Genomic DNA, 14,977 nt, shown 5'->3' with positions numbered 1-14,977 from the left:
CCAGGAATTGCAAATATCTGTTGGCCAACCAGGTAGGTTTTCTGGGCAAAATACTTTTTTTAAATGGGGCCAGAATGTGTTTGATTGCTTTTTTTCCCCCCAAAAGAAAACATCATTTGAATCATGCATTCTGTATTTACTCAGGTTATCTTTGTCTGATATTAATCAGATAAAGATATCTGTAATGAGCCAACTATCGTTTTTTTAAATTAATGCTACATTCAGTATGGTACATGTGATCAACGAGGCGTGTGGTTATGGGAACATACCTGTTCGCGGTTAGACGCCTCGTAGCTCCTCCGGATCATCCCAGAAGGGTCATCTCTGCTTACAGTCACTTTCTCTTAAAAGGAATGACTCTCAAACTGACACTTTTTTTCTAAATAAGGCAGAGGAATGTTTGCAGAGATCAGCGCTGATGACTCCCGTCCTTAACGAAACAGCCCTGAAAGAAGGTCACACATGGTTTTTATGTCTGGTGCTCCCTTCAAAGGATGTACACTCCCTCTGTGTTTATCAGTAGACTGTGTGTCACCATTCTGGTGTGTATCTGATAGAGTGTAATAGCAGGTGTCCAACCCTGAATCTAAGTAAGGCTGAAGCATTCTAATCAACCCGGTTACAGAGCGTTACATAATCAACCCAACGCACCAAACTTTATGACAAACTGTAGGTCATTTCTCCTTATAATGTGTGTCACGAGGATTCTTACCCTAACAAAAGTGAAATCATTAGCATTTCTACATTATGATTCTGGTCTGTGTGTAGCAGCTCATCTTTAAGTAAAAGTAACCAAGATTATTCCTAACAACATTTAGGGTTCAGGTTTTGTGTGCCACATAGAAATAAAATTGGACTCATCTTTTTAGATTTTTTTGTTTAAATCTAAAGCTAAAGTATGCAGAAATGCTCAATGTCTAACATGCTGTACAGTACAATAGGGCTGGTGATGGTTCTAACATGGAGAAATATCCCATTCTCTGTATGAAACCACGTTCACGGGCTCCTCTGCTCCCCCTGGACTCTGGGAGCCATAGCCTCTATTGATAGGTCACATGAGGGGACCAGGAGGAAGAAGGGAGGAGGAGGAGGAGGAGGAGGAGGATGGGGGCAGGGCTTCTTGGGCGGGGTTTCCCTCCTAGTTCAAGTATGCAGCTCAGAAGAGCACAGAAGCAGGACTGGACGGACATTTTCATCTGCAAGGGATTTTTTTTCCCCCTTTAAAAACTATTAAAGAGGGCTTTGCTTTTTTCTTTCTATTTATTTTACGCATTGCTTTCTTATGCCGCCCTGCTTTTTGTCCGCCTTTAGGCCACGTTACTGGCTGAGGTAGTAGTTTGTGCTGTTGGTTGGGTTGAGACACTGCCCGCTATGGAGATGACTGCGCAAGCTACTGCCTTGCTAGTGCTGGTGCCTCCGCTTCAGCCGACGGACGCACGGAGAGAAAGTCCCCGCTTCTTTTAACGCGGTTTAGCGGCGGTCCCAGGTAACACACACCGCTGAAATTCACAGGGCTTTTGTTGGAATGGGGAATTTAACAGTTTGGGTTTTTTTTATTTAATGATGAAACATTTGCAGAACTGTGTCGTGTTTCTGTCTGTCATCACGTGTTTTAATAAAAAAAAAAAAGAAAAAAAAAGCTCGTATGTAGTTTTTATTTTTCCACGTTTGAAATTCAAGGATAGAACACTAAGCAATAGTTTGTCTTGTATTAGACGTAGCTTTATCTGTAGCCTGGAGGTATTTGTTCTGGTTTCCAGCCCCACGCCGGCTGCTGGACCGTGTGGGAATGAAGCATGTAGGTCAGCGGTGCTGTTGCTATGTGGAGAGCAGTGACGTGGCTGCCCTTCCCACAGAGGTGTCCCACAATACATCTGCCCGCTGCTGCTCTCCACGGGTGTCCTTTGTTGTCAGTGCTGCTGCATACCATCAGAGCAGGGTGTGCTCCTCCAACGCCTCTGCTACGCAGGACTCATTCATTAAATTCACTTCAATCCCCTAATAAGCTGCTCATCATGGCCAATCTGAATGCTTCTTGCCTCGATGGTGCCCCCCTATGTGACCTGACCCCACCTATTCCCCCAGTTCAGCAGGGAGCAGCTCTGAGTTAACCTCTGAGACCCTCCCTTTGCTGCCCAGCAGCATCCAGGCGCTCATTGGTTTGCCAACGGTTGGGGAGCAGAACGTGTGAGGAGCTTTCATTGGCTGGAAGCCTGGGTCGATGAATCCTGTAAGGGGGCTGATTTCTTGAATAGAGACCCTCACATTCACCCATTCAGAGGGAGGCTGATTCCTGCTTTGTCCTTACACTCGGAGTAACGGTGAAACATTTATGATTTTGCATTTGATATGATGGTTCTGTTCATCTTGGGGTCACAGCTCGCTCTGTGCCCACCAGCATCTGTGCCGCTATTGCACAATATATCCTAGTCCAGCTACTCGCTGTTAAGAGCCCATGCTGGTTCTAGCTAAAGGTGCTTAGTTTAAGGAAGTCTTGATGTTATCAGTCTTCCAATGCAGGCGCTCTGAATGTGGGGATGAAACCAAACATCATTTATCATATTCCAGCTGCAAAGAGATCCAGCCCTTGGATCAGTGAGCAGCACCTGAGCCATGCTGTAGAGTACACACATCCCTTTAAAGTTTTGGCACATTAATACTAGACACTTTAATGTGTTTTTCTTAGATTTTATGCTGTAGACCAACACAAGGTGGCACGTAGTTCTCGAGTGAAAATAAAAGATTTCTCATTTCGCATTTTTTCCAAATAAAACTCAGAAAAATAATGGGTGTACATTTTATAGTAGGCCTCCTTTATTGTGGTTCTCCTAAATAAAATCTAGTGCAAACATTTCCCTTCAGAAGTCACCTAATTGTTAGAGTAAAGGTTGGCCGATGCATGGTTTTCCATGGCCGATACCGAGAGGGGGATATTTTAGGGTCAATATTTGTTTTTTAGTAATCCTTACTTTTTGCCTATGATAACATTTTATGCTGTTTCACATTAAGCCTGTGCAGTAGTAGGCTGAAGACCGCTCAATACATTAGAATTGCTACAGATTTTCAATTGGATTTAGATCTAGACTTTGAATAGGTCATTCTAACACATTTGCGTGCCTTGATCTAAACGGTTCCATTGGAGTTCTGACCGGGTGATGAGGGTCGTTCTGCTCTAGTCCTAATAGTTTAGTAGCCTCTAACAGGTATTTATCCCCTGTATTTACATCCATCTTCCTCTCAACTCGAATACAAATGCAGGCTCTTCCTGCTGCACATAAAATCACAATAAATTGATGCTTGTGGTTGTGCCCTGACAGTGTGAACAACCAAGCGTTGTAAATACTTTTTGCAAGGCACCGTAAATTAGAGCCCTTTGTGGAAAGTTTGCCTGCTGAAGGAGTTGCACCTTTTCACCAGATAGGACCACCATCACCCTCCTAATATTTCCACGCCCTCTCTATCATCAGGTACCCTCGCACAGGCGGCCGCAGGTTCCCTTTTGTTTGAGTGGGCGATGCATGAAGGAAAGAGGAGCCACGTGTGAAAATCTGAATCCATGGAATGTTCAAAGGGGGGAAAACACGGAGGAGCAATTCCTGACTGGAAAAAGAAACTCCACCAACTATAGAATCAGTTCAGTATATTCTGATTTTGTCCTACAAATAAGTTGGAAGTGATCGGTGGAGCTATTTTGAATTTCTCTAAACCAGCTCTAGTTTTTAGGAAATTGGCAGGAAATCATTTTTATTCTTTGTTTTTAAGAAGAAAAAAAAACCAAGTGATTAGTTGCAGCGCCGTGTAAAAGGCATGATCCAAACTGCTGACAATATCATTTAAAATAATCTCTTCCAGCCATTCCCTCTCTAATATAACGGCTTTGAGGTCATGGCCAGAGGCGTCCTGGGCTGCGCCGCAGTGAGGTAATGCTTTACTTTTCTGTGTAAACTGATAAGCATCTTGCTCCAGGCTTCCACTCAGCATCTCCTTCGGATCTGTCCATGGGTTGGGTGGGAGTGCTGTGACCTTGGAAAAACAAGCCACCCACAGCCATGACTCTGTCATCACTGCCGTCATCCAATCTGGACCACACACACAAACACACACACACACACGCGCGTTGCGAGTAGGAGTAGAGTGCCAGATCAGTGCTGGTCTGACTGGAGGCGGATGTGGCGCTGGTTCTGAGAGACCAGATGGTCCGGCAAGCTCCTGCAGAGAACCCAGGAATGTGTGAGTTAAGGCATTTGTGGAGATATCTGTGAGGGAGGCTCTTAATCTCTATTCATGTGTGTAAAATAAATGAGTAAATTCAATCAAAAAATCAAAGCAAAGAACTTGGTGATATTAATGTTGAAGGGACATGAAAACATACTGCACTTGCATTTCTAAAAGAAACTCCTACATGAAATGAGCTGTATTTGTTAAAGGGGTATTCTCACTTTCTGATGTCATTCATGTGCACAACACTCCTCCCTTGCAATGATTGTGCTAGATTCCCCTGAGCCAGTCAGCTAGATCTTATTCTTTAAATATTGTTGTTACATCCACCAGAGCCTCCCAGGCTGCTCTCCTCCTCCTGTCCATCTGGGCATGCTCGGACTGTCTCAGCCATCTCCTCAGTCCTGCCACCTACAGAGAGGACACGCTTTATTTTGGAGAGGTCCTTTTCCTATTTTCATCGTAGTGTTGTGGCGGTCTGTAGAAATATTCACACCCTTTTTTATATTTTCTCAAGTAACAATCACAAAGTGATAGCTCTACTAGCACTAGTGGCCTTTTTTTTTTTTAAGTAGACAGACAGGAAGTGGGCTTGAGAGGGGAAGACATGCAGCACAGGTCGCCGGGGTTGGGACTCGAATCCGGAACGGCTGCGTCGAGGACTGAGGCCTCCATATAAAGGTCGCTCACTACCGCTTCGCCACACCCCCTCTCTCCATCCCCTTTAAATAGAATGCAGTGCAACCAATTGCCTTCAGAAGTCACAAAAGTACTAAGTACAGTCGACTTGTGTGAAACTGAATCACAGGATAAATACAGCAAACCTACCAAGACGTGGACGTCCACCTAAGCTGACAGGGCAGCAGGGAAGGCATTAGTCAGAGATGCTGCTGGCTTGTAGTTGATTTCATATTGCCTTGTGTTTTTATGTTCGGTAAATATCTGTGTTGCTCTCATTTTGTCTGATAAGTGCTCCATAAATAAAGATTGACGACAACTATTAGTTATGCACTCCACAGACCTGGCTTTAATGGAAGACTGGCTATAAGAAGTCTCATTTGCAGTTTGTCACAAACCATGTGGGGAAACAGCAAATGTGGAAGAAGGAGCTCTGGTCAGATGAGATCAAGCCGTGCCATGTATGGCACTGAATGCACCAACCCCAGGAAGAAAATGGTGGTGGCAGCTTCATTCTGAGGGAATGTTTTTCTTCAGCAGGGGCAGTGAAGCTGGTCATAGTTAATGGGAAGATTGATGCAAAGCTGGTCCCCATTAAACAGATCTCGCAAGCCCTTTACAGAACGGCTGTAGTCATACTGAGAATAAGTGACATACAGGTGGCGTCTGGGGATGAGGAGCATCGGTTGCAACTGGATTTATTTTTGGTTTTTCCTTTGTAAAACCTCCAGAAAACCAAGAATAATTTTCCTTTCCCTTCACAAATATGCACCACTCTGTGTTGGTCTATCACTTCAAATCCAAATAAAATACATTATAGTTTGTGGTTGTAAAGTCACAAAATCTGGAAAAGTTTAAGTGGTATGAATACTTGTGTCAAATAAAATATAGTTGTTTCTCTTCACAATCTAACCACCAGAAGAGATTATTGCGCACTTTCTATTACATTTTGGTTTATACTCACAAAATGGTTTCTAATTCTGCTCTTTCTGGAATACCTTTTTTGTTTGGCTCATTGTTATCCGTATCACATCCTTTTTAGTTTTTTCAAGGTAATTAAGTGTCAGATTCCACCCCTCGCCATGAAACCTTTAACCGTCCTTTTTAGGGCCTTCTGTGAACTGATCCCTTTCATTCAGCCTCTGAAACAGGCAGTCAGTAATTACAGTCTTTTGTTTCCTTTATTTCAAATCTGCTGCAGCAAAGGAAGGCTCAAGCCTGGAGCCCCAGCACTCCTTGGTTTTTCCTATCAAATTTCTGTTTAATCGCATCAAAGTTGCAGTTAAGCTGTGAAATACCCTTTTTACCAAGAATTATGACTGACTCAGTTAGTCAGGAAGCACTCTGAATGTTGAGTAATAATTTTCCATGAGGTTAAAATGGTTTTACCATGAAAAACAGCAAATAACCAGGACATTCTCTTTTTATTTTGATTGTTGTATGTTTTCTAACTGCATTGAACCCTTTTTTTTGTAACTATTCTCTGATTTTAAAAAGGTTACAAATTGCATGTTTTGTCTCTTAGGGGAGTGTCCACAGAAATGTTTATTTACTTTTAAATGAACTGACTACATCGCGTGTTTTACATCAATGTATAAGGCAGTCACCACCGAGATAACATCTAAATAAATGTAAATATGGAAAACCACTGGATCGGACGATCATAATGATTGTAGAGAAACAAGGTGCTATGCAGTATTATTCACACCCCTTGAACTTTTTCCCATTTTGTCACATTACAAACACAAACTTCTGTGTATTTCATGAGATAGACCCATGTAGCACATAAATGTGAAGCAGAAGGAACATGATACACGGTTTTTCACATTGTTTAGGGGCCCCCTACTCTGATACCCCAAAATAAAATCAACCAGCCACCAACTAGCTTCAATAGTCCCCCTGAGTGTAATTTACTCTCAGGATAAATCCAGCTGTTCTGTGAAGGCCTCAGTGGTTTGTAAGGGAACATCAGTGAACAAACGACATCATGAAGACCAAAGAACACAGCAGGCAGGTCAGGGAGGTAGTTGTGGAGAGGTTTAAAGCAGAGTTCGGTTAAAAACAATATGCCAAGCTTTGAACATCGTTGACAATCCATCAGGGGAAAACGAGAGACCAGCCTTGCCATGTGTAAACAAGGCAAGGAAAGCATTAAACAGAGAAGCAGCCAAGAGGCCCATAGTAACTCTGGAGGAGCTCCAGAGATCCACAGCCTAGGGAGAACCTATCAAAATTGTGCTCAATAATGGCAAGAAGAAAGCAATTGTAAGAAAACCTAAAGAAGTCCTGCAGTTGGCCACAAGCCATGTCGGGGACACAACAAAGCATGTAGAAGAAGGAGCTCTGGTCCAAAACTGAACCACAGTTTTCTGCTACTATAGGTAGCAGAAAACTAACACTACGCATCACCCTAATCACACAATTCCCACAGGGAATCCTGGATGAAATGCTGTTAGACTGGGGCAGAGGTTCACTTCGCCAGGACGACACTAAACATATAGCCAGAGCTACAGTAGAATGGTTTACATATTTACACGCTAGAATGGCCCAATCAAAATCCAGACCTAAATCTTATTGGGGATATATAGCAAGAATTGGAAAATAATGTTCACAGATCCTCTCCAATTACGCTTCACAGTTATACTCTACTCTGTGTTGATGTAGCACATAAAATCCCAATAAAAACACAATGAAGTTTGTGACTGTAATTTCAAGGGGTGTGAATACTTTGGCACTCACAATGGGGACCAATACAGCAGTGATCACAAGAATCAACCTCAACAAAAACATGGAAAATCACTGGATCCGACAATAATATTGATTGTAGAGACATTTAAGGTGATTGTCCACTTAATTGTCACCATTTATGGGTGTTAATTAGAAGTACTTTGTGACAAATGGAGAAAAAAAAACAATTGGTCAGTTTATGTTGGAGGCACCTATTAGTCAAAGGAAAGAGGAAGATGAAACGTTGGCAAAATGCAACAGAAAGAAACCTTTGTTCTTTCATTATGATTGTGAATTAAAGTCAAACCTTGCCTGGATATTCTAGTTCTTCTGTTCATCTGATAAATTTAGTTAACCAAAATACTAATGGAGGCCTGGGTACCAGAACACCTACGTAGAACAGAGTTGGAGTATTCAGACATATGCCTCCAGATCAGGTGTTAAGACCTTTTTCCTCTTACATCATACATGAATCCCACTTTTATCAAATGCTGTGCAGGTATTTACATGTTTCACATTAATAATAAATATTGTGCATTATTGAGTAACAGCAATCCTGAGATGCACGTCACCGCACTGTCCGCGAGAATCCAGGTTCTCACGCTGTTCAAAGTTAAAGATGGCTTCCTTAAGAATAAAACAAAAAGAAACAATAGTTCAAGTCATCAGAAGTTCCTTTCATTGTTTTGTTTCTTGGTTTCTTTTTTAGAATAAAAGGAACAGACCAAAATAGACCACCCTGATGAGGGCGATGCACAGGAAACCTGGACAGAAATCCCAGTTCGGAACAGAAACAGCTTGGATCCTTCAGGAAATCTGCACAAAAGCACTTCTTTACAAAAAAAAAGCCGAAAAGGGATGAGGGAAACTGAGGAGGTCAAGCCAGGGTTGCTGGTTGTAGATCTGTAACTCTCCTAGTTCTGCTTGTTTCCATACATGAGGGGGATGATGTAGACGGAGATGTCATCTCCAGAGCCTAATCTGTCGTTGGATATCCTCCAGCCGCGATCCTTCAGCTCCCCGCGTGCTCTCATGACAAGGTCTTGAGCTGCCATTGTGTACCTGTCAAAGCAGAAGTGATTAATGAGTACTGTGTGCTTACCGTAAGGTGATACTCAACAAAATAAATGCTAAGGTTTTACAAAAAAACAATCACATTATTTATCTAAAGACCATTTAAATCAGATGGAAGGCGAAACTTTGCTTGGAGGAGTTGTCTGAAAGATGCCAGACAAATGTCTGGGAAGCTTTTTCGCTGTCATCAGAGAAACACAGAATCTAAAAGTTTGAAACATTTGCATAATCTCAACTACCAGTTCAAACCAGTAACTTAGTTCATCCGCTCCAAGCAAGACAAGGGTTAGCGGAAGTTCAGCTCTGACCGGCTGCAGCTGTGCTCGTGCCGGGACGGGAGAACATGCCTGTGTCGGTCGTCTGGGTCGCAGTTTGCCAGGAAACCGGTGACCGCTTCAGCCACTTCCTGGTTAGAAAGGACGTCCCACAGACCGTCAGTTCCCAGAATCAGAACGTCATCTGCTCCGTGCTCATATTGCGATAAGGGGTAAACTTTGACCTGGAGGTGGACAGGGAAAAGGCAAGAGTGGAGACTAAGCATTTTCTAGGTAGGATGGGAGTGCTTCAAAATAAACTGATCATTTTTCTTTCAGTTTGTTAAAATACAGTAAATAGGCTCAACATTATGTTGTTTCTTCTCATAGTAATGACATGCTGTAAATGGTTACAGCATATTTCCTTTCCATATTGTGTCTGGTAGTGGAAAGTTGCTACTGAAAGAGGCAGATCCCATGGAACAGATCAATTTAGCTCAAACCCCCACACAGCCAAGGCAGTTATACTTCTAATGCCTATTAATGCATATTTAAGACATACAAAGGAAGGTAATGGGAACACTTTGATGCCACCTAGTGGTTGGAGTTATGGCCCATTTATGTCTAATTTAGCTAATTAGCATTTGAAATGTATAAATTTGTATCCATTCATCTGAGACAAAGGAGTTATCTTTTTCTTTTTAACTGTTGCCCATAAAGTTGGAATATTCATTCTATTTTAAAGACATTCCTCTTTTTATTGTGGCTTAATTTTTCACTCTAAAATGTTTGTATGAGATTGCTCAATAAAGATTGGAAAAAATCTACAGTTTATCCGTCAAGAATAAATCACACTCGCAATCATTTCAGGTGAAGAGGTAAAAAAAGCATTTTATAAAGAATGCACTTGGTGCACAAGTCTTCTTTGACTCTTTTGTTGAAGAAGGTATCTGGTTGTTTATTTTTACCTGCTAGACAACAAACTAAACATGCAATATTTGAATGAAACAAAAAATTAGCGAGATTTATTGTAGGAGATAGATCTGTAAATCATCTTAGAGACATAAACAGGGTCTCACATATTTGCCTTATTTAAAGAAGTACACTATTTCATTATTGTTTTGGGTCAAATGTTTTCTATTTTGCTCTTGAAAAATGTTCTAGTCTATTCTCAACAACAGTAACGGGGTATAGGTCAGACTGTCACTGAAAACTCATGCCGGATTTAGCCAAGATAAATTTTGCCCATGTCTGCTTCAGAGTAAAAAAGTCACCAGACCAAAAAAAAACTAGTTAAAAGACTAATTTCATAATTTTCCATCTCAAGATTTTAATTTGTCTTCCTAAAAAATGAAAAGATCTCCATCTGAAGGCCGCACAAAATCATTCCAAGGGCCGCAAATGGCCCCTGGGCCACACTTTGGACAACCCTGGTGTGAGGTTTATAATGTTAATATTTTACAATTTCAAAATGCTAAAACAAAGAGTTTTAGGGTTCCCATCGCATGTAAACACTCTGTTTAGCATGCAGCGCAGCTGGTAAACTGATGGAAGCAGTCAAAGAGTTCATGTTTCTAAAATGTTGGCATCCTAACAACAAGTCTGTCATACACTGCACTGCAGAAAACTGGCACACAAGGTACAAAAACACACACACAAGTCCACTTACCTTGAATTTCAAAGTGTCATTTATGATAACACTTACTGACATTTTCTTTGAGGATTGAATGGTAATTTGCTAGCTGATTCATTACCATCTGGGGCTCAGCCACAAAAGAAAAAGTTGAGGTTAAATGTACAAGGTAACATGCCCCCACCTTTATTCTCCTGCTACAGTGGGAAATTCAGCTGTCCAGAGTGGTGAGACAATGTTACAGCTGAGGCTGCAGTGGAAATGGCTCAGCACACGGCCAAGGCAAAGGTAAATAAAAAAAGCTAAAGGACCTCTATCTGGGTTAAGCAGTAAACCCCGTGACTTAAGTTTCACCAAAAAGAACAAGGGTGACCCAAAAATTACTGGATTTCTTAATACAGCAGCAAAATGTCTCTGGAGGAGGAGGATGGTCTAAACACACAACTCGGACTAGATTTTACAGTCATATTTAAAAAAAAAAATCATTTCAGAGTAACCTGTATAGCAAATTTTACCGGTTGCAGGAGGGTTTCACATATGTACAGAGCACCCTCTGTATATGCTGACTTTATTTCAGAGCTTACTAATCCAACAAGACCTCTAATTCTTCCGAACGACATCTACGACTCCAGCAACATCAAAGTCAACTCGACTCATCTCAGAGGAAGCTCTGAAAAGGAGGTTGAACTGTGACTAACTCCGAGGCGGCGAATCAAGGATCAAGAGAGTTCACGGCTTTCATGACTAATGCAATCATGTGGGGATGTTACTAAGAGGGAAAGAACACAGTTCACAGAGTGCACTCTTAGGGGCAAAGGCCATTTGTAATTGTTCACGTCAATATTTTGTTTTACCGAATGCATAAACCTCCTTTGGATAAACAGTGTAGTACTGAAAAACAGTCTGTGTGAAGCTTGAAGTTTAGTTTTCCAAGTTATATCCATTATGCAAGAAGAATCATTTGTGTACCGAAAACCTATGAGAAATGTGTTTAACTTGATAGTAGCAGACACTCTGAGAGAGCAGCTAAAGCAACAAGGATGACAACCAGTATTAATATTATTAATTGTTAATGTGGCTTATGTGTGCACAGCAGGACTCAGAATGTAACCTATCGTTTAGTTCTACCCTTGAGAACAGTTTAAAGACATTTGCTAGATTTTTAGTCAAACATTTTACTTTTAACCATAAACATATAAAAAGGTAATTGTCTTAAATAATTCACCTACGTAGTTAATGCTTTCTCCAACAACTTTACACATAATATTCTAAACTTTCTAAATCTGTGGTCAAAGAGTTAACGTTTATGATGAAAACCTCCTGAACAAATACAGTTGGAACATAGTTTTTCTGATCATTTCTTAATGTGTTTGTGTTGTCATTATTTATAGGCCCTCAGAAAATTTCTGTGATAGATGCCCCGTGAATTTAGGCAAAAAAATGCAAACAGGCAACATTCAAATATTACAGCAGTCTTCTGATTTCTAAACAATTTGCTGCAGGGAGACGAATCAAAAAAAAGTTTATTTCATTGTTAACCAAAGAAAGACTTTTGCGGGGACAATTAACGTTTGTGCAGGAGATAAACTTTATACCAGCCATGAGGTACGTTGTTGTTGTTGAGTTGCCTCGTTGAATGGGCAGTTTACATTTCTGAGTCCTTTCAATGTCACATGGTCAAAGTGGGGTCTGTGTGGGTGACTTGTGTTTGTAAATGACAAGGAAGGCAGTCATCGACCTGAGCTGCTGTGTGTTAAGTGGAGGGAGATGTAGTGTAGCTCAGCATGCTAACCAGCTAGTCGTCATTCAGCTGATTTTGCAGTGCTAGCTTGCTAACAGCACTGCACATTTACTGATTTTCTTCCAGTCAGTGAACACACTCTGCCTGAGCGCTACCAAGTTAACATGACAACACCCATTGGTGCGGATGCTGTCACTAAGCGAAGACACAAAATTAGCTATTGAGATCAGTGAACATGTTGGCTGCTCATTCATGTTGTCACCTAAAGAGAGAGCAAGTCCTTCGCAGACAACGGAAAGGCTCAATTTATTACACCAAAGTTCTTCTGTTTTATTCTTTTGAGCTTTCGACCTCTGCCAGTTATGGAACATGTTGGATTTAAAAATGTAGGCACCCCTTTAGTTAGGGTAGAGGTCTGCAAACTCTAGGGAATACAAATGTAGACTGATGTTCACAGCTACTAACGGCGACTGCGCTAATCAGTAATACAACAATTTGACACTAAAAACACTTTTATGGCAAGTGTTGTATCACACACATTTTTGTACCATAAAAGCACATGACTGCTCATGCCCATCATGTTCTTCAGAAACCAGGGATCAGAAATAAACCACAAAGCTATGATCAGTGCAACTCAAATCAGAAAATGATCAAGGAATGACCTACAGCTAAATAAAATGGCAGTTTCATTATATTATATGAGATTCTAAACATATTTGCAAAAGCAAAGATTGTTTTTGGCACATTTAAGTTCAGTGTTTTTTCCTTCTTATTTTCTGTTACTGTCAATAGATGCATTTTGAAATGAAAGTGGTACCAGCCCATGATTTTAAGGGGTTTTGAAAAGATCTCAAAAAAAAAAAAAAAACATATTTCAGGAATAAAATGAAGAAAGAATTTTCAATTTCTTCCAAAAACCCAGCAAATTAAGCCTTGGGCGTCCACAGGTAGCATTTACATAATGCTGCAGTGACCAAGGGAGCATGCTCTAGAAATCAACACCAGCCTCTTGTAAATAATTAGCTTCAAAGGGAGAAATCAGAGGTTTTATTCACAAATGAGCAGTGTACGCTGCTGTGGAAAAGTATTTCTCCCCTTACAGATTTTTTCTGCTTTACCTTGTTTCCCACACAAATCTTAAACAATATTTAAAATATGAAAAAATAACATGCATAAAAAAATTATAATTCAATTTACTAACCACAAAACCTAAATCAAAAGGACCAAAACCACTGCTGACCAAAAAGAACATAAACACCTAACATCTAGATGATCTACACCACTTTTGGGAAATTATTCTATGGACTGATGAGACAAAAGTGGAACGTTTTGGAAGGCGTGCTTCTGTTACACCTGGCATTAAATTCACAGCATTTCAGAAAAAGAACATCACACCAAAAGTTAAACATGGTGTGATGGTCTGAGGCTGCTTTACTGCTTCACACACCAAAGTTATGCAGCTGGACAATGATCCAAAGAACACCAGCGAATCTCAATAGCTAAATAATATCTAAATGAAGGTTTTTGTGTGTTCTAGTCAGGTTTTGAACTTAAATCCGATTAGGGTGCTGTAGTGTGACCTTTATGCACAAATATCCTCCAAAGAGTAGTGGAAGCTATAATGAGGTCAGAAGTGAGCATCTGTGAGCAGCCGTTTGGTTTCATGCCAAGAAAATGTACAGATGCAATATTTGCTGATGAGATGTTTATAGAGAAGTACAGAGGTCAGGGGCAGCTGCATTGTGTTTTTGTAGTTCTAGAGAAAGCATGACAGGGTGCCAAAAGAGGAGTTTTGGTATTATAGAGTAATGGACTATGATGTTTGCAGATGGCACTGTGATTTGTGGGGACAGCAGGGGACAGGTGGAGGAAAATCTAGAGTGAAGTTTGTCTTGGAAAGGAGAGGAATGAAAGTTAGTCGGAGCAAGACAAAATATGTGAGAATAAGAGGGACCCAAGTGGAGCTGTTGGATTACTGGGAACAGACATACAGAAGGTGCAGGTATCAGAGTATCAGCGAGACTGAAAAGGAAAGGCGTACAAGACAGTGATGAGACCAGCGATGTTGTATGGTTTAGAGACTGTGGCACTGAGGAAGAGACAGGAGGCAGAGCTGGAGGTAACAGAGATGAAGATGCTGAGGTTCTCTTTGGGAATGAGTACATCAGAGGGACAGCTCATGTTAGGTGTGCTGGAGATAAAGTCAGAAACGAGAGAGTGAGTCCATTGGTAGAAGGATGCTGAAGCTGGAGCTGCCAGGCAGGAGGCCTAGAGGAAGACCAAAGAGGGGATTTATGGATGGAGTGACAGACTTAAAGGAAGTGGGTGTGAGAGAGGAAGATGCAGAAAATAGTGAAAAGCCAAAAGAAAAAAGACCCTCTGGTGTGGCTTAATTTAAACCACAGATCCTCCACAGCGAGTAAAAGACTGCCAGCTCTGACAAATATTTGATTGCAGGTATTGCTAAAAGGGAGGCAGAACCAGTTATAAGGTCTAGAGTGCAATTACTTTTTCACCTTGAACAGGTTGGTTTGGATAGCTTTTTTCCTCAAAAAATTATTTTTGTAATTTAAAACTACATCTCTTATTTGATAATAAAATTTGGTTGATGATCTGAAACATTTAAGTGTGACAAAAAAAGCAAAAGCAAAA

The 14,977-nt window shown here is 41.0% G+C and overlaps 1 protein-coding gene across 2 annotated transcripts in view; it reads right to left on the bottom strand.

Moving 5' to 3' along the window:
* Positions 1 to 6,301: 6,301 nt before the first annotated feature.
* Positions 6,302 to 14,977, bottom strand: part of ppm1h (protein phosphatase, Mg2+/Mn2+ dependent, 1H) — a 46,490-nt gene continuing 37,814 nt past the window's right edge. Inside the window, exons 9-10 of one of the 2 annotated variants that reach the window (XM_047392459.1) lie at positions 9,045 to 9,196; positions 6,302 to 8,685 (exon numbers count right to left, since the gene is read on the bottom strand). In XM_047392459.1, the coding sequence (XP_047248415.1) occupies positions 8,538 to 8,685; positions 9,045 to 9,196 (300 nt within the window). In that variant the 3' untranslated portion in view covers positions 6,302 to 8,537. Of the gene's footprint in view, positions 8,686 to 8,936; positions 9,197 to 14,977 lie in introns of both variants that reach the window. The other variant, XM_047392466.1, reaches the window with a different exon arrangement.

Source organism: Girardinichthys multiradiatus, chromosome 2 (genome assembly GCF_021462225.1).
Source record: "Girardinichthys multiradiatus isolate DD_20200921_A chromosome 2, DD_fGirMul_XY1, whole genome shotgun sequence".
NCBI classification, from domain to species: domain Eukaryota; kingdom Metazoa; phylum Chordata; class Actinopteri; order Cyprinodontiformes; family Goodeidae; genus Girardinichthys; species Girardinichthys multiradiatus.
This window is presented reverse-complemented; position numbering and strand designations above follow the sequence as displayed.